The sequence below is a fragment of the Chiloscyllium punctatum genome, chromosome 15 (genome assembly GCF_047496795.1).
Source record: "Chiloscyllium punctatum isolate Juve2018m chromosome 15, sChiPun1.3, whole genome shotgun sequence".
In the NCBI taxonomy this organism is placed as follows: domain Eukaryota; kingdom Metazoa; phylum Chordata; class Chondrichthyes; order Orectolobiformes; family Hemiscylliidae; genus Chiloscyllium; species Chiloscyllium punctatum.
The window spans coordinates 102,398,946-102,425,512 of record NC_092753.1 but is presented as its reverse complement, the minus strand read 5'-3'; the positions used below and the strand labels follow the sequence as shown (position 1 = coordinate 102,425,512).

Genomic DNA, 26,567 nt, shown 5'->3' with positions numbered 1-26,567 from the left:
TCGCGTCTGCATGGATTTCCTCCAGGTGCTGCAGTTTCCTCCCACAGTCCAAAAATGTGTAGGTCAGGTGAATTGGCCATGCTAAATTACCCGTAGTGTTAGGTAAAGGGGTAAATGTACGTGAATGGGTGTGGGTGGGTTACGCTTCGGCAGGTCAGTGTGGACCTATTGGGCCGAAGGGCCTGTTTCCACACTAAGTAATCTAATCCAGCAAAATCTGAATATCGAGGAATATACAGGATTTTATAAAGAGGAAAAGGAATGTTATGGCAGAGACCAAGGGCTCAAACCAGCAGCAGTCTTAGAGGAGAATAAAATGTGTAAGAGGAAACTTAAACAGGAATTCAGGAGTGAAAAAAGGACATGAAGGGAAACTGGCAGGTAAAATAAAGAAGGCTCTTAGTTATTTTACAAGTACATTAAGGATTAGAACAGTTATGTTACATAACACAATTATCCTTTCTTATTACAATACTCGGAAAACTCCAGAATAGTTAAGCAAAGCGTTCCCTTCCTAAACCCATGCAGACTCTCTCTAATCCTGCCAATGCTTTCCAAGTGTCCTGTCCCCTCATCTTTTAGAATAGATTCCAGCATTTTCCTCATTACTGGCTAACTGGTCTGTATATCTCCACTTTTTCTCTCCCTCCGTTTTTAAATAAAGATTTTGCAGTTCCCTCCTTTCAACCTGTAGGATCTGCTCCAGACTCTATGGAAGTTTTAAAGAAACGCCACCATTCTCTTAGATAATTTGCTCCAAATATTGGTTTCAGAGATGAGGGCATTGCTGGCTGGGTCAGAGTTTATTGCCTATTTATTGGGGGCAGACAAGAGTCCACCACATTATTGTACACCTGGAGTCAGACTTCTTTCCTTAAGAGTCATTGGACTCTTAATTAAAGATCTTTATTGAATTGAAATTCCATCACCTGCCATGACGGATTCAAACCCGGAATATTACCTTGACCTCTGGATTGACAGTCCAGTCCAATGATGATACAATGAGGCCATCACCTTCGCTGTGATGAGGCTGTAGCCTTCCCTGTGATGAGGCCGTAACCTTCCCTGTGATGAGGCTGTAACCTTCGCTGTGATGAGGCTGTAGCCTTCCCTGTGATGAGGCCGTAATCTTCCATGTGATGAGGCTGTAGCCTTCCCTGTGATGAGGCCGTCACCTTCCCTGTGATGAGGCTGTAGCCTTCCCTGTGATGAGGCCGTAACCTTCCCTGTGATGAGGCCGTAACCTTCGCTGTGATGAGGCTGTAGCCTTCCCTGTGATGAGGCCGTCACCTTCCCTGTGCTTCTGGACCAATTCAGGACTTCACTTTGAAGCTCAGGGACATTTTATAACTTGCATGAGGTGTGCAAAGGAGAGCACACACATCTTGTGCATCTGTACAGATTGCAACCTATGGATCTTAGCTTCATTTCTCAGCACCTACTCACATTGAACTTACTTAGAGGCTGCCAACCCTGTGGCTCCCATTGCCTTTCAGTGTAGATGGAGAGGCAGGCAGCTCGTTATGGTTCAGAGCATTGAACAGTCAAGGCATTTGTATTTGTTAATGGGATATGGGCACCACTTGCTTGGCCAGCAGATATTGCCCATCATTAATTATCCAGTGGACAAGTTGCTGTATTCTGGATTAGTGGTGCTGGAAGAGCACAGTTGCTGTATGGCCTGTTCTATGTCAATATCACACAGACAGAAACATTTGAAGGAAGCACACTGTATGAGCAGGTCTGAAAGTCAAAGAGAAGCAAAATCCAGTAAAATTCCAGTTTTTTGGAAATGAACATAATGGCCATATTGCAGTTCCCTTTTGAAGGTGACTCAGACCAGTCTGTCTTATTTACTGGTTTTAAGTTCTGGGCAGAAAGAGTCTATTTTTATTCGTTCCCAGGATGTGGACATTGTGGGCAAGGTTAACATTTATTGCCCAGTTAAGAATCAGTGACATTGCAATGGGTGTGTGTGTGTGTGTGTGTGGGGGGGGTGGGGGTGGGTGTGGGTGGGTGTGTGTGGGGGTGTGTGTGTGTGTGTGGGGTGTGAGTGTGTGTGTGTGTGTGGGTTGTGTGTGTGGGGGGGGTGTGGGTGGCGTGGGTGTGTGTGTGTGTGTGTGTGGGTGGGTGTGTTTGTGGGGGTGGGTGTGTGTGTGGGGGTGTGTGTGTGTATGTGGGGGTGTGTGTTTGGGGGTGTGTGTGTGGGGGTGGGTGTGTGTGTGTGGGTGTGTGTGCGTGGGGTGTGTGTGTGTATATGGGGGTGTGTGGGTGGGGTGGGTGTGTATGGGGGAGTGGGTGTGTGTGTGGGGGGGAGTGGGTGTGTGTGCGTATGTGGTGTGGGTGGGTGTGTGTATGTGGGGGGGGTGGGTGGGTGTGTGTGTGTGGGGGGGTGGGTGTGTGTGTGTGGGGGGTGGGGGTGGGGTAGGTGGGTGTGTGTGTGGGGAGGGGTGGGTGTGTGTGTGGGGGGGTGTGTGGGGGTGGGTGTGTGTGTGTGGTGTGTGTGTAGGGGGGTTGGTGTGTGTGTAGGGGGGTGGGTGTGTGTGTGTGGGTGTGTGTGTGTGGGGGTATGCGTGTGTGTGGGGGGTGGGTGTGGGGGGTGGGTGTGTGTGGGGGGGTGGGTGTGTGTGTGTGGGGGGTGGGTGTGGGTGTGTGGGGGGTGGGTGTGTGTGGGGGTGGGTGGGTGTGGGTGTGTGTGGGGTGTGTGTGCGTGGGGTGTGTGTGTGGGTGGGTGTGTGTGTGGGTGGGTGTGTGTGTGTGTGTGGGTGGGTGTGTTTGTGGGGGTGGGTGTGTGTGTGGGGGTGTGTGTGTGTATGTGGGTGTGTGTGTGTGGGGGTGGGTGTGTGTGCGTGGGTGTGTGTGCGTGGGGTGTGTGTGTGTATATGGGGGTGTGTGGGTGGGGTGGGTGTGTATGGGGTGGTGGATGTGTGTGTGGGGGGGAGTGGGTGTGTGTGCGTATGTGGTGTGGGTGGGTGTGCGTATGTGGGGTGGGTGGGTGTGTGTGTGTGGTGTGTGTGTAGGGGGGTTGCTGTGTGTGTAGGGGGGTGGGTGTGTGTGTGTGGGTGTGTGTGTGGGTGGGTGTGTGTGTGGGTGTGGGTGTGTGTGGGGTGGGTGTGTGTGTGGGGGGGGTGGGGGTGGGTGTGTGTGTGTGGTGTGTGTGTAGGGGGATGGGTGTGTGTAGGGGGGTGTGTGTGTGTAGTGGGGTGGGTGTGTATGTGGGGGTATGTGTGTGTATGGGTGTGTGTGGGGGTATGGGTGTGTATGGGTGTGTGTGGGGGTATGGGTGTGTGTGGGGGTGTGTGTGTGTGGGGGGGTTATGCATGTGTTTGGGGTGTGTGTGTGTGTGTGGTGTGTGTGTGGGGGGTGGGTGTGTGTGTGTGGGGGGGTGGGTGTGTGTGTGTGTGGGGGGGGTATGTGTGTGTGTGGGGGAGGAGCGTGGTGGAGGTTGGGGTTGGAATCCGAACTCTTACTCTTAGAGCACTAGCCTTGACTTCTAAGTTACTAGTCCAGTGGCATCATCATTACCCCGCTGCTAAACCTACCTTAATCTTGAGGTAAAAACAATGACTGCAGACCTGGAAACCAGATTCTGGATTAGTGGTGCTGGAAAAGCACAGCAGCTCAGGCAGCATCCAAGGAGCAGGAAAATGCCTTACCTAATTGACATAAATGATTTGGAGATGGGTGTTAAAGGCAAAATCTCCAAATTTGTGGATGATATGAAGCTAAGAAGAATAGTGAATTGTGAGGATGATGTTGAATGACTTCAGAGGGATATTGACAAATTGGCCAAATGGGTAGATACCTGGCAGATGGATATCAATGCAGAAAAATACGAGGTAATGCATTTTGACAGAGGAAACATGGCGAGATAATACAGGCTTAATGGTAGAACGCTGAGGGGAGTATAGGAGCAGAGGGACCTCAGGGTTCAAACGCATGATTCGCAGAAGATGGTCAGGCAAGTTAAACAGTTGTTAAAAAGGCTTAAATGATCGTTGGGTTTATAAATAGAGGCATAGAGTATAAAAACAAGGAAGTGATGTTACACCTTTACAAATCATTGTCAGACCACACTTGGAGTATTGTGTTCAGTTCTGGACACCTTCTTGAAGGAAGGGTGATAGAGTCCTGGAGAGACATCAAAGGAGATTTACGAGATTAATTCTGGGAGTGAAGGAGTTTAGATACAAAGAAAGATTAGACAGATTGGGGTGAATTTCCTTGGAGCAGAGAACATTAAGAGGTAACCTTATTGAGGTTTCAAAATGATGATCAATGTCGACAGGGTAAAGAAGGATATTCTGCATGTCAGTAATTAGGGGTCACAGTATCAAGACTGTCAGCTAGAAAGCTAAGAGTAAGATGAGGAAACACTTGATTTGGAATGCACCGCCCGGGACAGTGGTGGTGGCAGATTTATAGGAGGTTTCAAAAGTGAACTGGGTATATATTTGAAAGTGTTGAATTTGGAGTGCTATAGAGATAGGGTTGGAGTATGGGACTAGCTGGGTAATTCTTTTGGGAGATGGTACAGACGTGATGGGTTGAATGGTCTCTTTCTGTACTGTAAAATTCTATTATTCTAAATTTCTGGAGAAATTCAGTGGGTCTGGGAGCATTTCAGCAGTTACTTCGAAGGCCCTGGGATGAAATCCATGAACGTTTGGGTTTTTAAACTTTTTGTTCTAATAATACTCCTAATATCTGTGCCAGGTGAGCGCTTTAAGACCGTGCTCACCTTTATATCTTGTTTTATAGTGTCCAAATATATATAGTTTTATATAGTTCATTTTGATGCTATCTTTACCTTCTTAAGTTGGACCTATTAAAAAATCTTCCTTGTTTGCCAAGGATGGTGCATCCTTCACTAGAGTCTCTCTTTCTCATCTTTGCTGAGTGATTTGAAATATGTCACTTTAATCAGCTGTGACTTGATACACTCATAACTGCACTTATTTAAACTTTAAAACACAAAACTTAAAAACATCTTTGCTCACTGCAATCAACTCCCCTCCTCACCACATACCCAAGGTTAGTTATCTGGAGAAGTTATGCTCCATAAACTTGATTTCCAGAGTGATAGTGGGATGGTGAATAGGGGGAGGATCAGATTTTATATCCTGACATTTATGAAGGTTGGCATGAAAGCTCATTCCATTTTAAATTGACTCTTATTTTTATATTCTAATATACCGAAGAGACATCTCAGATTTGAAATGTTAATTACTACCAGACCTGCTGAGTTTCTCCAGCAATTTTTTGGTTTTACACATTTATTCTATATTGAAAGTGAATGATGGGAAGAGGGTGATTTAACAGTTTGGATCAGAAATTGGCAAGCTGAAAGAAGACTATTCGAGAGGCTGAGAGGGTGATTGATAGAAGCTACAGGGACATAGTTACGCCGGAGAACAGAGGTAGCTGGGTAACAGTTAGAGGTGGGAAGGGGAAGAAGCAGGCAGTGCAGGGTTCCCCTGTGGTCATTCCCCTCAACAATAAGTATACTGCTTTGGATACTGTTGGGGGGGACAGCCTTGCAGGTGTAAGCTGCAGTGAAGGGGTCTGTGGCTCTGAGATTCAGAAGGGAAAGGGGGAGAAGAGGAGAGCGCTAGTTATAGGGGACTCTCTAGTTAGAGGGACAGACAGGCGGTTCTGTGGACATGGGCGAGACTCTCGGATGGTTTGTTGCCTCCCGGGTGCCAGGGTCCGAGACGTCTCGGACCGTGTCTTCAGAATCCTTAAGGGGGAGGGTGTGCAGCCAGAAGTCGTGGTACACATTGGCACCAACGACATAGGTAGGAAGAGGGGTGGGGAGGTCATTCAAGAGCTCAAAGAGTTAGGCTGGAAACTAAAAGCTAGGACAGACAGAGTCGTCATCTCTGGGTTGTTGCCGGTGCCACGTGACAGAGAGGCAAAGAATAGGGAGAGAGTGCAGTTGAACACGTGGCTGCAAGGATGGTGTAGGAGGGAGGGTTTCAGATATTTGGACAATTGGACTGCATTCTGGGGAAGGTGGGACCTGTATAAACAGGACGGGTTGCACCTGAACCAGAAGGGCACCAATATCCTGGGGGGTAGGTTTGCTAGCACTCTTCGGGGGGGTTTAAACTAATTTGGCAGGGGGATGGGATCCGGACTTGTAGTCCAGCAAGTAAGCTAGCTGTGTGTCAGGATGTCCAAGACTGTAGGGAGGCTGTGGAGAAGGTAGCACTGACAGGGACTACTTGCGGACACAGAGATGGGCTCAAGTGCGTATACTTCAATGCAAGGAGTATCAAAAATAAGGTGGGTGAACTTAAGGCGTGGATCGGTACCTGGGACTACGATGTTGTGGCCATCACGGAAACATGGATAGAAGAGGGACAGGAATGGCTGTTGGAGGTTCCTGGTTACAGATGTTTCAGTAAGATTAGGGAGGGTGGTAAAAAAGGAGGGGGGGTGGCATTGCTAATTAGAAATGGTATAACGGCTGCAGAAAGGAAGTTTGAGGGGGATCTGCCTCTGGAGGTAGTATGGGCTGAAGTCAGAAATAGGAAAGGTGCAGTCACCTTGTTGGGTGTTTATTATAGGCCCCCCAATAGCAGCAGAGATGTGGAGAAACAGATTGGGAAACAGATTTTGGAAAGGTGCAGAAGCCACAGGGTCATAGTCATGGGCGACTTCAACTTCCCAAATATTGACTGGAAGCTCTTTAGATCAAGTAGATTGGCTGGGGCGGTGTTTGTGCAGTGTGTCCAGGAAGCTTTTCTAACGCAGTATGTAGATTGTCCAACCAGAGGGGAGGCCATATTGGATTTGGTACTCGGTAATGAACCGGGACAAGTGGTGGGCTTGTTAGTGGGTGAACATTTTGGTGATGGCGACCACAATTCTGTGACTTTCACCTTGGTTATGGAGAGAGATAGGTGCTCACAACAAGGAAGTTTTTACAATTGGGGGAAGGGAAATTACGATGCTGTAAGACAGGATTTGAGGAGCATACGTTGGGAGCATAGGCTGTCAGGGAAGGATGTGGTGGAAATGTGGAACTTTTTCAAGGAGCAGATACGACGTGTCCTTGATATGTATGTACCGATCAGGCAGGAAAGAAATGGTCGTGTGAGGGAGCCTTGGTTGACGAGGGAGGTTGAATGTCTAGTAAAGAGGAAGAAGGAGGCTTACATAAGGTTGAGGAAAGAAGGTTCAGACAGAGCAGTGGAGGGATACAGGATAGCCAGAAGGGACCTGAAGAAAGGGATTAGGAGAGCTAAGAGAGGGCATGAAAAATCCTTGGCGGATAGGATCAAGGATAACCCCAAGGCATTCTATGCGTATGTGAGAAACCTGAGAATGACGAGAACGAGGGTAGGTCCGATCAAGGACAGTGGTGGGAGACTGTGTATTGAGTCGGAAGAGATAGGAGAGGTCTTGAACAAGTACTTCTCTTCAGTATTTACGAACGAGAGGGACCGTATTGTTGAAGAGGAGAGTGTGAAACGGACTGATAAGCTAGAAGAGATACCTGTTAGGAAGGAAGATGTGTTGGACATTTTGAACAACTTGAGGATAGACAAGTCCCCCGGGCCTGACGGGATATATCCTAGGATTATGTGGGAAGCAAGAGAGGAAATTGCAGTACCGTTGGCAATGATCTTCTCGTCTTCACTGGCAACTGGGGTGGTACCAGGGGACTGGAGAGTAGCGAATGTTGTGCCCCTGTTCAAAAAAGGGAATAGGGATAACCCCGGGAATTACAGGCCAGTTAGTCTTACTTCTGTGGTAGGCAAAGTAATGGAAAGGGTACTGAGGGATAGGATTTACGAGTATCTGGAAAGACACTGCTTGATTAGGGACAGCCAGCACGGATTTGTGAAGGGTAGGTCTTGCCTTACAAGTCTTATTGAATTCTTCGAGGAGGTGACCAAGCATGTGGATGAGGGTAGAGCAGTGGATGTAGTGTACATGGATTTTAGTAAGGCATTTGATAAGGTTCCCCATGGTAGGCTTATGCGGAAAGTCAGGAGGCATGGGATAGAGGGAAATTTGGCCAATTGGATAGAAAACTGGCTAACCGGTCGAAGTCAGAGAGTGGTGGTAGATGGTAAATATTCAGCATGGAGTCCAGTTACAAGTGGAGTTCCGCAGGGATCAGTTCTGGGTCCTCTGCTGTTTGTAATTTTTATTAATGACTTAGAGGAGGGAGTCGAAGGGTGGGTCAGTAAATTTGCAGATGATACAAAGATAGGTGGAGTTGTGGACAGTGAGGAGGGCTGTTGTCGGCTGCAGAGGGACTTAGATATGATGCAGAGCTGGGCTGAGGAGTGGCAGATGGAGTTCAACCCTGCCAAGTGTGAGGTTGTCCATTTTGGAAGAACAAATAAGAATGCGGAATACAGGGTTAATGGTAGGGTTCTTGGTCAGGTGGAGGAACAGAGGGATCTTGGGGTCTATGTACATAGATCTTTGAAGGTTGCCACTCAGGTGGATAGAGTTTGTAAGAAGGCCTATGGAGTATTATCGTTCATTAGCAGAGGGATTGAATTCAAGAGTCGTGAGGTGATGTTGCAGCTGTACAGGACTTTGGTTAGGCCACATTTGGAGTACTGTGTGCAGTTCTGGTCGCCTCACTTTAGGAAAGATGTGGAAGCTTTGGAGAGGGTGCAGAGAAGATTTACCAGGATGTTGCCTGGAATGGAGAGTAGGTCGTACAAGGATAGGTTGAGAGTTCTCGGCCTTTTCTCGTTGGAACGGCGAAGGATGAGGGGTGACTTGATAGAGGTTTATAAGATGATCAGAGGAATAGATAGAGTAGACAGTCAGAAACTTTTTCCCCGGGTACAACAGAGTGTTACAAGGGGACATAAATTTAAGGTGAAGGGTGGAAGGTATAGGGGAGATGTCAGGGGTGGGTTCTTTACCCAGAGAGTGGTGGGGGCATGGAATGCGCTGCCCGAGGGAGTGGTAGAGTCAGATTCATTGGCGACCTTTAAGCGGCATTTGGATAGGTACATGGATGGGTGCTTAATCTAGGATAGAAGTGCGGCACAACATCGTGGGCCGAAGGGCCTGTTCTGTGCTGTATTGTTCTATGTTCTATGTTCTATGTTCTAAGACAGAGAATGGTGGCTGATGGGAAATGTTCATCCTGGAGCTCAGTTACCATTGGTGTGCTGCAAGGATCTGTGTTTGAGGCCACTGCTGTTTGTCATTTTTATCAATAATCTGAATGTGGGTGTAGCAGGATTGGTTAGTAAATTTGCAGATGACTCTAATGTAGGCAGAGTTGTGATAGTGCCGAAGGATGTTGTAGGTTACAGAGGGACATATTAAGCCGCAGAGCTGGGCTGAGAAGTGGCAAATGGAGTTTAATGTGGAAAAGTGTGAGGTAGTTCACTTTGGAAGATGTAACAGGAATGCAGAGTTCTGGGCTAATGGCAAAATTCTTGGCAGTGTTGATGAACAGAGAGATCTTGGTGTCTAGATGCATCAATCCCTGAAAGTTGCCATCTAAGTTGATAGAGTTGTTAAGAAGGCATATGATGTGTTGGTGTTTATTGATAGGGGGATTGAGTGTCAGAGCCACGTGGTCATGCTTCAGCTGTACAAAACACTGGTAAGGCCGCACCTGGAGTATTGTGTACAGTTCAGGTCATCGCATTATAAGAAGGACGTGGAAGCTTTGGAAAGGGTTCAGAGGAGATTTACTAGGCTTTGCCTCGTCTGGAGGGACGGTCTGACAAGGAAAGGCTGAGGGAACTCAAGCTGCTTTCGTTGGAGAGCAGAAGGTTGAGAGGTGACTTCATAGAGACATATAAGATAATCAGAGGGTTAGATGGGGTGGACAGGGAGAATCTTTTTCCTCCAATGGTGGAGGCTAACATGAGGGGACATAGCTTTAAATTGAGGGGTGATAAATTTAGGACAAATGTCAGAGATAGTTTATTTACTCAGAGAGTAGTGGGGTGTGGAACACACTGTCTGCAACAGTAGTTGACTCATCAACTTTACAGGCATTTAAATGGTCACTGGATAAACATATGGAGGAGAATGGAATAGTATAGATTAGATAGGCTTCCGATTGGTCCATAGGTCGGCACAACATCGAGGGCAGAAGGGCCTGTACTGCTCTGTAATGTTCTATGTTTACATTCTCAAGTTTTCTCTGGACCTCTCCACATTTTCTAGCAGTAAAGATGGTTGTGGTGTTTGGGGGTGGGGGCAGCGGATTTGGTCTTGAGGTGATAGAGACACCTCATGGCTTGAATATATTTGAGTTGAAGAAGAAATTTGATCAAAGTCTAGCCAGTGGAACACCTGTCCAAAACAAACTTCGGGGGCCATTTTCGAAAGTAGAATCAAGTGTTTGATTTTCTATCTGTACATCTGTGTGGTGGCTTAGAGAATTGCAAAAATAGTATTGCATCTCTTATTCTATCCAAACTGAACCCATGCAGCCTGTCACTCACGGGCATCCATTGAAGTAAAAGGTTTCACTTTGTGTGAATCACAATTACTGCACCACTACAGCAAATTTGAAGAATAAGGGTCGGATACTTAAACGTTTCTAATGTTTCTTTTCATTTGTGATGTAATTGGTCCCACATTTGTTTTTTTTTGCAGGGTTTCATCTGGTGCAGTGTTTGTGACTTTGTGGTGCAGTATCAAGTGAGCTGTGTTCTGGCTGAACATTTTGTGGTGAGATTGTATCACAGCTGCACTGAGATGAAATGTTGCAGCACATTGCAATGAAATGTGTGGAATGTATATATACATTTTTGGATTTAGATTTCAACATAAGGGCAAATGTGTGCAGTTTTGTACAGTGAGATTTTGAAAGGATCAGAAAATCAATTTGGAACAGTGACCAAAATGCACCAGCTCCAAGACATTTCTCTGCAGTGAAGTGCCCGGACAGGATTTCAATAGAGAAGATGTTTATACTTTTAAATTTATCCCAGGTTTAACAACCAAAACAAAAAACTTCATCAAATAGAACGCACTGGTTACAAAGGCCCAACAATGTCTCTTCTTCCTCAGGCAGCTGAGAAAATTTGGCATGACGGTAAATACCCTTGCCAACTTTTATAGGTGTGCCATCGAGAGCATTCTGTCTGGATGTATCACCACCTGGTATGGCAACTGTACCATTCAAGATCGGAGACAGTTACAGAGAGTGGTGAACTCGGCCCGGACAATCACAAAGGCCAACCTCCCATCTATAGACCCCATCTACCAGGCTCGCTGTCAAGGAAAGGCCGCCAGCATTCTCAAAGATCCATCCCACCCTGGCAATGTTTTTCTACAACCTCTACCATCGGGGAGAAGGTACAAACAGCCTGAAACAGTTTCTACCCTACAGTTGTTAGAATACTGAATAGACTCACAAATTCTTAATATTCACCTGTACCTGTGTTTTTGTTTTTGCCACTGTTTCCCTATTATTTACTATCGATGCTACTTAACTCTGTGATCTGCCTGTATTGCTCGCAAGACAAAGCTTTTCACTGTCCCTCGGTACACGGGACAATAAATTCAATTCAATCACAGCAACTTAAAGAGTGAGACCTCAGTATAATTCACTGAGGTGGACCTGAGCTTCTTTAATGCATGGTGTTAAGAATTAGGTTGTTCATGTTAGTATCTTCCTGAACTGCATTCTGTATCTATATTACTCCGTACAGTAGTTTTCTTACATTTGTGTGATGCACCTCTATTGCTAAAGGACATAAGCAGCCTCATGTGAATATGCTCCAGTGACTAACCTACATGTTAGCTAATGAAACAAATGAAACGTTTGGCCTAATGTTTGGCATTTCATTCTGGAATTTGACTTATTTAGAAGAGTTTTTGGAAAGGTTAAAACTAGTTTGGGAGGATTTAAACTAGTTTGGCAGGGGGGTGGGAGCCAGAGCTACATATCTGAGAGGGGGGTAGTTGTAGATGGGGCAATGACAGGATGTAGTGAATCTATCAGGAAGGCTTCTCACGTGATAAAACAAATGGATTGGTTAAATGGTGTCTGCTTTAACGCACTGAGTGTCAGAAATAAGAGTGAGGAACTGAGAGCATGGATCAGTACTTGGGGCTGTGGTGGTGTGGCCATAACAGAGACCTGGGTTTCACAGGGGCAGGAATGGTTGTGAGATATTCCAGGGTTTAGAACATTTAAAAAGAACAGGGAGGGTGGAAAAAAGAGGAGGAGGTGTAGCATTGCTAATCAGAGAGTGCATCACAGCTACAGAAACAAAGGTTGTTGAGGAAGGTTTGTCTACTGAGTCAGTATGGGTGGGAGTTAGGAACAGCAAGGGAACAGTGACCGCATTGGGGGTTTTCTACAGACCCCCTAATAGCAGTAGAGAGATGGAAGAACTCATAGGCAGGCAGATTTTGGAAAAATGCGGATGTAACAGGTTTGTTGTTATGGGTGACTTCAACTTTCCCCAATATTGACTGGAACCTCCTTAGTGCAGGTGGTTTGGATGGAGCCATTTTTGACAGGTGTGTTCAGCAGGGTTTCCTTACTCAGTATGTAGACAGGCCAATGAGGGGAGACGACATTTTGGATTTGGTGCTCGGCAACGAGCCAGGACAGGTGTCAGATCTCACGGTGGGAGAGCATAGAACATAGAACATAGAAAAATACAGCGCAGTACAGGCCCTTCAGCCCTCGATGTTGCGCCGACCGAAGCCTACCTAGCCTATACTAGCCCAATAACCTCCATATGCTTATCCAATGCCCGCTTGAATGACCATAAAGAGGGAGAATCCACCACTGCTACTGGCAGGGCATTCCATGAACTCACAACCCGCTGAGTAAAGAATCTATCCCTAACATCTGTCCTATACCAACCTCCCCTTAATTTAAAGCTGTGTCCCCTAGTAACAGCTGACTCCATACGCGGAAAAAGGTTCTCACTGTCAACCCTATCTAAACCCCTAATCATCTTGTACACCTCTATCAAATCTCCCCTAAACCTTCTTTTCTCCAATGAGAAAAGTCCCAAGTGCCTCAGCCTTTCCTCATACGATCTTCCTACCATACCAGGCAACATCCTGGTAAACCTCCTCTGCACCCGTTCCAGTGCCTCCACATTCTTCCTATAGTATGGCGACCAAAACTGCACACAATACTCTAGATGCAGCCGCACCAGAGTCTTATACAACTGCAACATGACCTCAGGACTCCGGAACTCAATTCCTCTACCAATAAAGCCCAGTACACCATATGCCTTCTTCACAGCATTATTTACCTGGGTGGCAACTTTCAAAGATCTGTGTACATGGACACCAAGATCCCTCTGCTCATCCACACTACCAAGTAGTCTACCATTAGCCCAGTAATCCATCTTTTTGTTACTCCTACCAAAGTGAATGACTTCACACTTAGCTACATTGAATTCCATTTGCCACCTTACTGCCCAGCTCTGCAACTTATCTATATCGCGCTGTAACCTGCCACATCCTTCTTCGCTGTCCACAACTCCACCGACTTTCGTATCATCCGCAAACTTGCTCACCCAGCCTTCAATGGTCCCAAATCAGATCCTTGTGGAACACCGCTAGTAACTGCGCTCCAAGATGAACCTATACTATCAACTACTACCCTCTGTCTCCTTCCAGCCAGCCAATTCCTAATCCAAACCTCTAATGCACCCTCAATGCCATACCTCCGTAGTTTTTGTATTAGCCTGCGATGGGGTACCTTATCGAACGCCTTGCTAAAATCCATATACACCACATCTACTGCTTTACCCTCGTCCACTTCCTTGGTCACCTTCTCAAAGAACTCAATAAGGTTTGTGAGGCACGACCTGCCCTTCACAAAACCATGCTGACTATCCTTGATCACATTATTCCTATCCAGATGTTCATAAATCCTATCCCTTACAATTCTCTCTAAGACTTTGCCCACAACAGAAGTGAGACTGACTGGCCTATAGTTACTTGGGCTATCCTTGCTCCCCTTCTTGAACAAGGGGACCACATTCGCTATCCTCCAGTCTTCTGGCACTGTTCCTGAAGACAACGACGACCTAAAAATCAAGGCCAATGGCTCCGCTATCTCATCCCTAGCTTCCCAGAGGATCCTAGGATAAATGCCATCAGGCCTAGGGGACTTATCTATTTTCATCGTTTCCAGTATTCCCCAGACCTCTTCCCTACGTACCTCAAGGCCATCCATTCTAATCACTTGTGACTCAATATTCACATCAGCAACAGTGTCCTGTTCCTGAGTGAATACTGACGAAAAGTATTGATTTAGTGTCTCCCCAATCTCCTCCGCCTCCACACACAACTTCCCACTACTATCCTTGACTGGACATATTCCTACCCTAGTCATCCGTTTATTCACTTTGGTGACAGTGATCACAACTGCCTCACATTTACCATAGCCATGGAGAGGGAAAGGAGCAGTTACCAAGGGAAGATATTTAACTGGGGAAAGGAAATTATGACACTATCTGACAGGAGTTGGGAAGTACAGACTGGGAGCAATTGTTCCACAGAAAGGGCACAGCAGACATATGGAGACTATTTAAGGAGCAGTTGTTGCGAGTGATGCACGAAGTTGTTCCTCTGAGACAGGTGAGAAGGGGTAAGATTAAGGAACCTTGGATGATGAGAACAGAGGAACTTCTCGTCAAAAGGAAAAAGGCAGCTTACGTAAGGTGGAGGAAGCAAGAATCTAGCACAGCTTTAGAGGATTACAGACTTGCTAGAAAGGAGTCAGAAATGAACTGAGGAGAGCCAGGAGGGGGCACGAAAAAGGCTTGGCAGGAAGAATCAGGGAGAACCCAAAGGCATTTTACTCATATGAGAGGAATATGAGAATGATCAGGGAGAAGGTAGGGCCGGTCAGGGATAGTGTAGGGAACTTGTGCGTGGAGTCTGAGCAGATAGGGGAAGCCCTCAATGAGTTTTTTGCTTTGGTTTTTGTGAATGAGACCTTTGAGGAGCTGGGGTACAGGCTTGAACAGATCAAGATTGATGAAGTTGATGTGCTGGAAATTTTGGCGAATATTAAGATTGATAAGTCCCCAGGGCTAGACCAGATTTAAGGAGAAAGTGAGGACTGCAGATGCTGGAGATCAGAGCTGAAAGTGTGTTGCTGGAAAAGCGCAGCAGGTCAGGCAGCATCCAAGGAACAGGAGAATCGATGTTTCGGGCATGAGCCCTGATTCCTGAAGAAGGGCTTATGCCCGAATCGTCGATTCTCCTGCTCCTTGGATGCTGCCTGACCTGCTGTGCTTTTCCAGACCAGATTTATCCTAGGCTGCTCTGGGAAGTGAGAAAGGAGGTTGCTAAGCCGCTGGCGAAGATCTTTGTCACCTCACTCTCCATGAGAGTCGTACCGGAGGATTGGAATGAGGCGAATGGTGTTCCTCTTTTCAAGAAAAGTAATAGGGAAATCCCTGGCAATTACAGACCAGTCAGTCTTATGTCTGTGGTCAGCAAGGTTTTGGAAAGAATTCTGAGGGATAGGATTTATGATTATTTGGCAAAGCATAGTGTGATTAAAGGCAGTCAGCATGGCTTTGTGAGGGACAGGTCATGCCTCACAAATCTTATTGACTTCTTTGAGGAGGTGACAAGACAGGTCGACGAATGTTGCTCAGTGGATGTGGTGAATGTGGACTTCAGCAAGGCAGTTGATAAGGTTCCCCACGGTAGTCTTATTCATAAAGTCAGGAACAGCCACTCTCAGACAACAACTCACCAGAACAAAGGACCCAATACCCAGCATGAGCAAAACCAATGTAGTGTACAAAATCCCATGCAAGGACTGCACAAAACACTACATCGGACAAACAGGAAGACAGCTAACAATCCGTATCCATGAACACCAACTAGCCACGAAATGACACGACCAGCTATCCTTAGTAGCCACACACGCAGATGACAAGCAACATGAATTCGACTGGGACAACACTACTGTTATAGGACAAGCCAAACAGAGAACAGCCAGGGAATTCCTAGAGAGATGGCACTCATCCACAGATTCAATCAATAAGCACATCGACCTGGACCCAATATACCGGCCACTGCAGCGGACAGCTGGAACTGACAACTGGAAGCGGCAGATTCAAACCACTATAAATGCCAGAGGAAAGATCACAGAAGCGCTTCACAGGAGGCTCCCAAGCACTGAGGATGTCACCTAGACAGGGGACGAAACGTCTGCAACACAAATTCCCAGCTCGGCGAACAGAACCACAACAACGAGCACCCGAGCTACAAATCTTCTCACAAACTTGAAAGTCAGGAAGTATGGGATACAGGGAGATTTGGCTATCTGGCTTCAGAATTGGCTGGCTGACAGAAGGCAGAGAGTGGTTGTAGATGGAAAGTATTCTGCCTGGAGGTCAGTGTTGAGTGGGGTCCTGCAGGGCTCTGTTCTTGGGCCTCTGCTCTTTATAGTTTTTATAAATGACTTGGATGAGGAGGTTGAGGGGTGGGTTAGTAAATTTGACGATGACAGAAAGGTTGGAGGTGCCGTTGATAGTATCAAGGGCTACTGCAGGCTGCAGCGTGACATTGACAGGATGTAGAGCTGGGCTGAGAAATGGCAGATGGAGTTCAACCTGGATAAATGTGAAGTGATGCATTTTGGAAGGTTGAACTTGAATGCTGAATATAGGATTAAAGACAGGATTCTTGGCAGTGTGGAGGAACAGAAGGATCTTGGTGTTCAAGTACATTGATCCCTCAAAATTGCCACCCAAGTGGATAGGGTTGTTAAGAAAGCACATGGTGTTTTGGCTTTCATTAACAGGGCGATCGAGTTTAAGAGCCGCGAGGTTTTGCTGCAGCTCTACAAGACCCTGGTGAGACCACACTTGGAATCGACTTTACAAATCGAAGTTCAGGCATGAACTTTATATTTTATTCAGGAATTTGGGATTCAGCTTCAGGACTGAATAACGTGGGAGACTGAACTGCTCCTCTAAGGTGGTTCTGTCCCTCCTCCTTCCTAATTTGTATTCTTCCTTCTCCCTTTCCCTCCTTCACATTCTCCCCAATACTCTATTCCTTTGATCTCTTTCCCTCCCGCATCCTCCGTCACATCACCTCCTCTTCCCCCTTCCTTTCCCCTATATCCTCTCTACTGCACATCACCTGTGAATCCCTCCCATCCTCCTGTCCCATCCTCCTGTCCCATCCTCCTGTCCCATCCTCCTGTCCCATCCTCCTGTCCCATCCTCCTGTCCCATCCTCCTGTCCCATCCTCCTGTCCCATCCTCCTGTCCCATCCTCCTGTCCCATCCCCTGGAGTTTGCCTCATGACAATAAGTTCTTTATTGTGGTAATCACAAAGGGAGAGAATATGGATATGGAGTTTTAAAACAATATTTGATAAAGTTACACAGAGCAGAGTTGTTAGTGAATTTCAAACCTATGGAATTAAATTTGCAGTAACAGAGTGGGTACCTGATTGGGTAAGGGACAGAGAGCAGAGAGCAGGAGTGACTGGTTTTGTAGGAGAGGACAGTGCTGTGGTATTATTGTGCTTCCTCCTCAGTTTCCTCTGTCAATGGAGATCAGGCGGTGACATGGACTGCTCGGGGCTTAGAGTGCTTCAATCTCCGAATATTTCTGGATATCCAATGGCAAATTTCTTACTGAAACACTTCCAAATTCCTACATAAAATTTGAGGTCATTGGTACTAACTTATTTCAATATTGAAAACATTTTAAAACAAAAGCAGATTCAGGGTGGAAACTGATAAACATTACTCACCAATCAGCAGCCTCTTGTGCGCTTCTTCCTCCAGTGGCAGCTAAAGCTTTCCGCCTACAGAGAGATAGTTAAACCGATAATTATCAAAATCAGCCACTACCAACAATGTGTAACATCACCAAATGGAGCATCTGGGATGGTGCATTCATGGAGATCATTTCCAGTCCTTTCTTAAAGGGAAACCATTATCACTGTCACTCTGCAACGTGGAAGGTTGTGTTGCCCTCAGTCCCAATGTTAAGAACGTTCTTTGAGGCTGAATCTGAACCCAGACAAGGAGGCCACGGTGGCACAGTGGTTAGCACTGCTGCCTCACAGCACCAGGGACCTGGGTTCGATTCCTACCTTGCGCAATTGTCTGTGTGGAGTTTGCACACTCTTCCTGTGTCTGTGTGGGTTTCCTCTGGGTGCTCTGGTTTCCTCCCACAATCCAAAGATGCTTAGGTCAAGTGAATTGGCCATGCTAAATTGCCCGTCGTGTTGGATGCATTAGTTAGGGGAATGGGGGTCTGGGTGGGTTACTCTTCAGGGGGTTGGTGTGGACTTATTGGGCTGAAGGGCCCAGTTCCATACTGTAGGGAATTAAAATAAAAGGATGATGCCATAAGAACATAGACTGGTTTCACTTTACACCCTTGCAGGAACTTTTCTCCTGCAGGACGATTAGAACAACAAAAACACAGAAACAACATAACCTCATTACAGCACCAACTGACAAAGGGCTGCAGAAGTAATTCTGAAACAGGATCACAATGACCTCGAAAGAATAAACAATTGCCATTTCAAACCAAATGAACAATCTAAAAAATCCAAATCATTTAATGGAGCCATAAACGTGTTTGAATTTTGTTCCTATTGATGGGATTTAGGTGCTGTATGAAAAGTGTTTAAAGTAATGATCATACAGACCATCCTTATATTAAATTTCTGTAAACATCATGAGATCATGGGAAACCAAAGATTGACCCTGATTTTGTCCATCATTGTGTATTCACAGGATTGGACATGTAGGTCAGAGGGAATGTTGCAATTACCGATGTCAATGTTGCATGTAACCATTGTATTGTGTTATGTTTGGATATCCTGTACTTTTTTGGAAAAAGTGGACTGTCACAACCTCTGACATGAGCTGTCATTAAGAGGGCAATTGGGCCGCATGTGAAAGCAAGATACAGAGTGGTCAATGGCTTCTCCCACACATGTGGTAAGAGAACTCTGAATAAAGGTCATGTGTCCTGCTCAACACAAGAACTGGAGACTCCACTTTGGCATCTCTCCCAACAGCCTTGAAGGCTAACAGGCACAAGAAAGGACTATAACTTGAGTACTTTAAAGATACTTCTTAATTTAATTTGGGACTTTTTAAACCCTCTTTTCCCATGCTCATCATTTTTTTAAACTATTTCAATTCTGTAACACTTAAAGTATCTGTACCTAGGTATCCTATTTCTAAGATGGTGCACAGAGATGTACAAACTTTTCGCTGTGTGTAACAATAAAGGGCATTCTATTCTATTCTATTCTTATTGAATGGTGGAGTAGACTGTATTTGTATATATATATATGGCTGAATGGCCTGCTCTTGTTCCTTGCTCATATGGTCCTCACTCACTGACAGTCTAATGTTCATATTGGTAAGGTAAAAACAATGACTGCAGATGCTGGAAACCAGATTCTGGATTAGTGGTGCTGGAAGAGCACAGCAGTTCAGGCAGCATCCGAAGAGCTTCGAAATCAACGTTTTGGGCATTCCTGATGAAGGGCTTTTGCCCGAAATGTCGATTTCCCTGCTCGTTGGATGCTGCCTGAACTGCTGTGCTCTTCCAGCACCACTAATCCAGAATAATGTTCATATTGTCCTCACTCACTGACAGTCTTATGTGTTGGAAACAGTTCGAAGAAGTTTTACTGGACCAATTCCTGGAATTACCAGGCTGCTTGATGAGGAAAAAGAACAAAGAACAAAGAAAATTTACAGCCCAGGAACAGGCTCTTCGACTCTCCAAGCCTGAGCTGATCCAAATGTACTGTCTAAACCTGTCACCCATTCCCTAAGCATCTGTATCTCTCTGCTCCCCAATTACTCATGCATCTGTCCAGACGCATCTTATGCTCATATGGTCCTCACTCACTGACAGTCTAATGTTCATATGGTCCTCACTCACTGACAGTCTAATGTTTATATGGTGCTCACTCACTGACAGTCTTAAGTATCTGAACCCTTTGAATTCCTCTTCAGATATCATTGAGCTCTCCTCAGTGACCCTTTGTAAGAAGATTTGTCCCTATTTATGGGCAGAATTGCAAAATAAACCTCTCAGAAGAGTCAAATGTGGCACTGTTGGATTGACATTAACTCTGAACATGACATTCTCACAGAATGCTGGCTTTCAGCACAAGTTACAGACAGTGGGTAGGAATGGGTTCTGTCATACAGCACTGATGTTAAACTGACAGGCCGGTAATGCCCATACTCTTCAGGTCCTACTGAGGGACATTGGTTGTTTTTTAAACAAGTATTCCTCAGTAATTAGGGAAGGTGGGAATATAAAATTCAAAACACAAGTATGTAAGCTGTGCTGTTACTGAATGATGTATTAGGCTTGCTAGTCAGAATTGCTGTAAGTTAGTTTTTTTTAAATGTTCAAAATGGTGCATCAGAAATAGTCCCAGCACCTCAAGAATCTCTTTTTTTAATTCACTCAGGGAATGTGGGTTTTATGGCTGGCCAGCATTTGTTGCCTACCCTTTGTTGTCTTTGAGAAGGTGGTGTAAGCTGCCTTCACGAACAGTCCACATGTTGCAGGTAGATCCAGCAAGACTGAACAAATTACGATATATTTCCAAATCAGGATAATGAGTGGTTTTGATGGGAACATGAAGGTGGTGGTGTTCCCAGGTATTTACTGCCCTTGTCCTTCTAGATGAAGTGCTCATAGGTTTCAAAGGTGCTGTTGAAGAGGCCTTGGTGAATTTCTGCAGTGCACCTTGTAGATCGTACAGTGCTTTTACTGAGTATCAGTGCAGGAAGAACTGAATATTTATGGATGTGGCACCAATTCACCAGGCTGCTTTGTCCGGGATGGTGTCAAGTTTCCTGAATGTTTTGTTTGAACTGCATCCATCTGGGCAAGTGGGGAGTATTCCATCACACTCCTAACTTGTGCCTTATAGGTAGTAGCCTGCTATGGGGAGTCAGGAGGTGAGTTACTCACTGGAGGAATCCTAGCCTCTGACCTGATCTTATACCACTGGTAATCCAATTCAGTTTCAGTAGTCCCCAGAATGTTGATAGTGTTTGATTCAGTGATGGTAACACATGGGATTCTATGATTCTATGGTCATCGTCAGGCATTATGTGGTACACATGTTACTTGCCATTTTTCAGCCCAGGCCTGGATATTGTTAAGGTCTTGCTACACTTGAACATGGACTGTCTCATTATCTGAGGAGTGGTGAATGGTGTTGAACATTGTGCAATCATCGGTGAACATCCCCACTTCTGACCTGATGACAGAGGGTAGGTCATTGATGAAGCAGCTGAAGATGGTTGGGCTGTCGACACTCCCCTGAGGAACTCCTGCAGAGACGTCCTGGAACTGAGATGACTGATCTCCAATAAACATAACCATCTTCCTATATGTCAGGTATGACTAACCACTGGAGAGTTTGCCCCCTGATGTCCACTGATTCCAGTTTTGCTCGGGCTCCTTGATGCCACACTCAGTCAAATGCAGCCTTGATGTCAAGGGCCGTCCCTCTCCCCTCCCCTCTGGAATCCAACTCTTTTGTCCAGGTGTGAACCACGTGAGGGTGATTTCCGAGTCATATTATCACTCACCTGTTAAATCAGAGACCCAGGGAATATTCTGGGCAACCAGCTGTGAATCCTACCATGGCAGATACTGGAATCTGATTTCAATTTTTAAAAATCTGGAATTAAGAATCTAACAATGACCATGAAGCCGCTGTTGAATGTTGGGAAAAGGCCCATCTAGTTTATTAATGAACTTTAGAAACCTGCCATCCTTACTTGATCTGCCCTACGTGTGGTTGAGTCTTAACTGCCCTCTGGGCAATTAGGGATGGGCAATAAATGCTGGCCTAGCCAGTGACACCCTCATCCTGTGAATGAATAAAAAATACTTAAAGTCGAGGATGCAGAGAGCTTCTGCAAAATGATTTTGTACTGATCTTAGCTCGGCCTGTTTGCAAAGGTAGTGAATAATTTGCATATTAAAGATTTGGAGATGCCGGTGTTGGACTGGGGTGTACAAAGTTAAAAATCACACAACACCAGGTTATAGTCCAACAGGTTTAATTGGAAGCACACTAGCTTTTGGAGTGACGCTTCTTCATCAGGTGATAGTGGAGGGCTCGATCATAACACAGAATTTATAGCAAAAATTTGCAGTGTGATGTAACTGAAATTATACATTGAAAAATTGATTGTCTGTTAAGCCTTTCATCTGTTAGAATACAGTGGTAGTTTCACTTCTTTCATGTGTAAATCACAAAACCTTTTTTTTTAAAAGTTGCATTCTTGGGTTAGCTGTTAACAATGGGTGATAGCATATTAAAGAAGCTGACCACATATTTGAGCCAAATCCCAGATCCCATTCAAAGTGGCAGTCTGTCACCTGTCTGGATAATGAGACTTGCTGCTTTATCAGTAAAAGTTCAAAATTATCTCAGACACTGTCGTAATAAACTTGACCAGCTCAGCTCTCCTGTTCTTAACAAGACAAACCTAACCAGCTGCTGTCTCCTGTATTACAACAGTGACTGTGTTTGAATGTCCTGAGGTCCTACAACGTGGTAAAGAAAATGCAATTTTATTGACTTGAATGCTTTGTCAGCTCAAAAAATGAAGTGAAGTTTTCAGGGTATCATTCTCAACATCTTTATCAGATTTTTCTGGTAACAGTGGCCATGTGAAAGGTTCCTGTGAAGGTCTACAGCCACAGAAGAGGGTTTCCTCAGACACAGGAAGCAGGCAATTCAGGAGAATACAAGTGGGGAGTTTCCCTGCCTTGATAGTTTCCACAGCATGATTTATCTCCCTTCCTGACAATAGCTGCGATTCCTGACATGGGATTTCTCCCATCAAATCCACAGGATGAGTGTAGGGTGTCTTGATCTGATAAAAGCACAGCATCTTTGAAGAGCCCAGCTGGAATACGAACATATAGACTAATAAAAGAGGAGTTGAAGTAGACCATTCAACCCCTTGATTTGGCTCCACTATTCAGAAAGATGGTGGCTGTGTTTTGAATTCCACATTCCCAATAATCCCCAATATCCCTTTCTAAGATGAATCTAACTGACAAGAATTTCATCAAAGTCACATGATTTGTTTCTTTCACTTATTGAATGGCCTGTTGCAATGTTTCCAGTGATGGTGATTCCCCAATGGATTCTGTCACAGTGTACTTGTGGGATAGACTGAAGAAGATCACCTTCTGGATTAGTGGTGCTGGAAGAGCACAGCAGTTTAGGCAGCATCCAAGGAGCTTCAAAATCGACTTTTCGGGCAAAAGAAGGGCTTTTGCCCGAAACGTTGATTTCAAAGCTACTTGGGTGCTGCCTGAACTGCTGTGCTCTTCCAGCACCACGAATCCAGAATCTGGTTTCCAGCATCTGCAGTCATTGTTTTTACCACCTTGAAGAAGATCACCTGCTGATTGTGGCCTCATGGTTGGAGAGTCGATGAAAATGCTCTTTCCCTTGTCATCCTCAAGAAAATAAACACAAAACTATTGCCATCAAGACAATCTCAAGCTTTCCTTGAACTATTTTGCCAATCAAGTTAGATCATACATCAAGGTCAAACTTCTTGATAATGACTTAGCAAGGGCCGAGAAGGAAAAGAAATGAAATTCCAATCGCCCCAGCCCATCCTACAAAGGTAGCCATGAATTTGTGAGTTAGGATTCAGCCTGTGCAGTCACTTGGAGACCCACAGCAGAAATTCACTGTCTTGAAAAAACATCATCCTCAAATCAAGAACAAACTGTGTGAAGAAATGCAAATTCTTTCTCGTTAATATTCCAGATGTGACTCTGTCGTGAGTGTGATATCAGTTGTGTCTGTATGATGTAAATTTACAAAATCTCAGGGCAACTTGCTTGCCTGAATGTAAGTATGACTTCCTTTGGAAACTTTGCAATATGTTTTGAAAAGTCTGATGCCCAGTTCTTTCTGCAGCATTTTTTACACAATCAGTGAGCAGGTACTGTACACATACAGTGGTGAAGAAGCAAAATCCTTTTTCACATTTCAATGTGAAAATCTTTGAATAAAGAGCCTGGGAGATGGTAAAAACCTGTGTAATTGTTCAATTGAACAAATGGCCCAATTTTAATGCCCACATCGATTGAAGTTTATTTCAAACCTTTGAGATTTCTAATGATAATATTGGTGGATATTTGTTGTGTCATTAAAATTGAAAAAAACACCTCTTCAGAAGTATCCTTAACTATTAACTGTATAATAACTTTATGATGTGTTAACCAGATTCTATATCATAATCCACATAATTCATAGAAACTTAGAAACATAGAACGTAGATGACGTCATGTAAGCTCAATGTGTATGACAACTGATTTCCAGTATCCGCAATCCTTTAATCTTTTTTGTGCCTATGACAAGTGTTTGAAAGAGCTATCCACTTATCGACACAGCCTGGCAATTTCCTTTCAAGTATTTATCCAAATCCTTTTTGAAATTTAATTTGGAATTTGCTCTGCTATCCTTTCTTACCGCATATTCCACGACTTGAACACATTTGATAAGGTTCCCCATGGTAGGCTCATTCAGAAGGTCAGGAGGAATGGGATTCAGGGGAACATAGCTGTCTGGATACAGAATTGGCTGGCCAACAGAAGACAGCGAGTGGTAGTAGAAGGAAAATATTCTGCCTGGAAATCTGTGGTGAGTGATGTTCCACAGGGCTCTGTCTTGGGCCTCTACTGTTTGTAATTTTTATTAATGACTTGGATGAGGGGATTGAAGGATGGGTCAGCGAGTTTGCAGATGACACAAAGGTTGGAGGCGTCGTTGACAGTATAGAGGGCTGTTGTAGGCTGCAGCGGGACATTGACAGGACGCAGAGATGGGCTGAGAGGTGGCAGATGGAGTTCAACCTGGATAAATGTTAGGTGATGCATTTTGGAAGGTCGAATTTGAAAGCTGAGTACAGGATTAAGGATAGGATTCTTGGCAGTGTGGAGGAACAGAGGGATCTCGGTGTGCAGGTACATAGATGCTTGAAATAGCCACCCAAGTGGACAGGGTTGTTAAGAAAGCATATGGTGTTTTGGCTTTCATTAACAGGGGGATTGAGTTTAAGAGTCGTGAGATCTTGTTGCAGCTCTATAAAACTTTGGTTAGACCGCACTTGGAATACTGTGTCCAGTTCTGGTCGTCCTATTATAGAAAGATGTAGATGCTTTGGAGAGGGTTCAGAGGAGGTTTACCAGGATGCTGCCTGGACTGGAGGGTTTATCTTATGAAGAGAGGTTGACTGAGCTCGGACTTTTTTCATTGGAGAAAGGGAGGAGGAGAGGGGACCTAATTGAGGTGTACAAGATAATGAGAGGCATAGGTAGAGTCAATAGCCAGAGACTATTTCCCAGGGCAGAAATGGCTAACATGAGGGGTCATAGTTTTAAGCTGTTTGGAGGAAAGTATAGAGGAGATGTCAGAGGCGGGTTCTTTACACAGAGAGTTGTAAGAGCATGGAATGCGTTGCCAGAAGCAGTTGTGAGAGCAAGGACATTGGGGACATTTAAGAGACTCCTGGACATGCATATGGTCACAGAAATATGAGGGTGCATACATGAGGATCAATGGTCGGCACAACAGCGTGGGCTGAAGGGCCTGTTCTGTGCTGTACTGTTCTATGTTCTATGTTCTAAGTAAAGAACGCAAACCATCCACTCAACTCGTAAAACCTACTCTGTCATTCAATAAGATCACGGATGATCTGATTTCAGCTTAATTCTACATTCCTGCATATCTCCAATAATTTTTCATCCCTTTGGGAATCAAGGATCTATCTGCCTCTGCCTGAAAAATATTTAAAGATTCTGCCTCCACTGCCTTTTGAGGGAAGGAATTCTGAAGACTCTCAACCCTCTGAGACATAAAATTGTCTCCTCATCTCTGTTTTAAACGGGTAAACCATTATTTTTAAACGGTGAGCCCTTGTTCTGAAACTCACTGCACAGTAACCATTCTCTCCAGCCATCTCACCTCTGGCTCTTTTGCCGATTAATGAAGATCTGAGCTCTCTGATCCATTACCCTCATTAAACTCTAAATTCTTAAACAATTAAACAATTTACTGACCAATTCCAAAGTAACACCTGTTAAATAATTTTCACATGCCAGATTTTGAGAAACCAAAAGTCAAGAAAACAAATTTTCATAACTTAAAAAATACAGGTATTTGTTAATACAGGTTATTTAAAAATTCAAAATAATAACTTACGCTATGTGTTCTGGGTAACCCATAGAAAGAACAGCCTCCAGTAAGGAGAATGTACTTCTGCTTTTTAGCTGAGTGGAACATTTCACAGAAAACTCAATCTTACTCTCCGCCATCTCACAGTTTCTTGAACAGCACCAAGTAGTTTGCAGTGAAACCTCAAACAGCCATATGACCTTCTGAGCAGATGGCTTCCTGTCAGTGACTATGAAAACCCTTCAGGCACAGGTACTGGTGAATTGCTCAAAAGAGTCAGAAGAAATGCAATAATTGCAGTTTGATCTTTTAATCTTGTGTTTGCACAACTATTTTTGTTAATATTTAAATAAATTTCAAACAAAATAGAAATCAAGGT

At 44.9% G+C, this 26,567-nt stretch overlaps 1 protein-coding gene across 1 annotated transcript in view; it reads right to left on the bottom strand.

Moving 5' to 3' along the window:
* LOC140485883 (ubiquitin-associated and SH3 domain-containing protein A-like) overlaps positions 1-26,275 on the bottom strand; it is a 171,580-nt gene extending 145,305 nt beyond the window's left edge. Inside the window, exons 1-2 of the mRNA XM_072584332.1 lie at positions 26,216-26,275; positions 17,723-17,776 (exon numbers count right to left, since the gene is read on the bottom strand). Coding sequence (XP_072440433.1) covers positions 17,723-17,776; positions 26,216-26,238 — 77 coding nt within the window. The 5' untranslated portion in view covers positions 26,239-26,275. The remainder of the gene's footprint in view (positions 1-17,722; positions 17,777-26,215) is intronic.
* Positions 26,276-26,567: the final 292 nt, after the last annotated feature.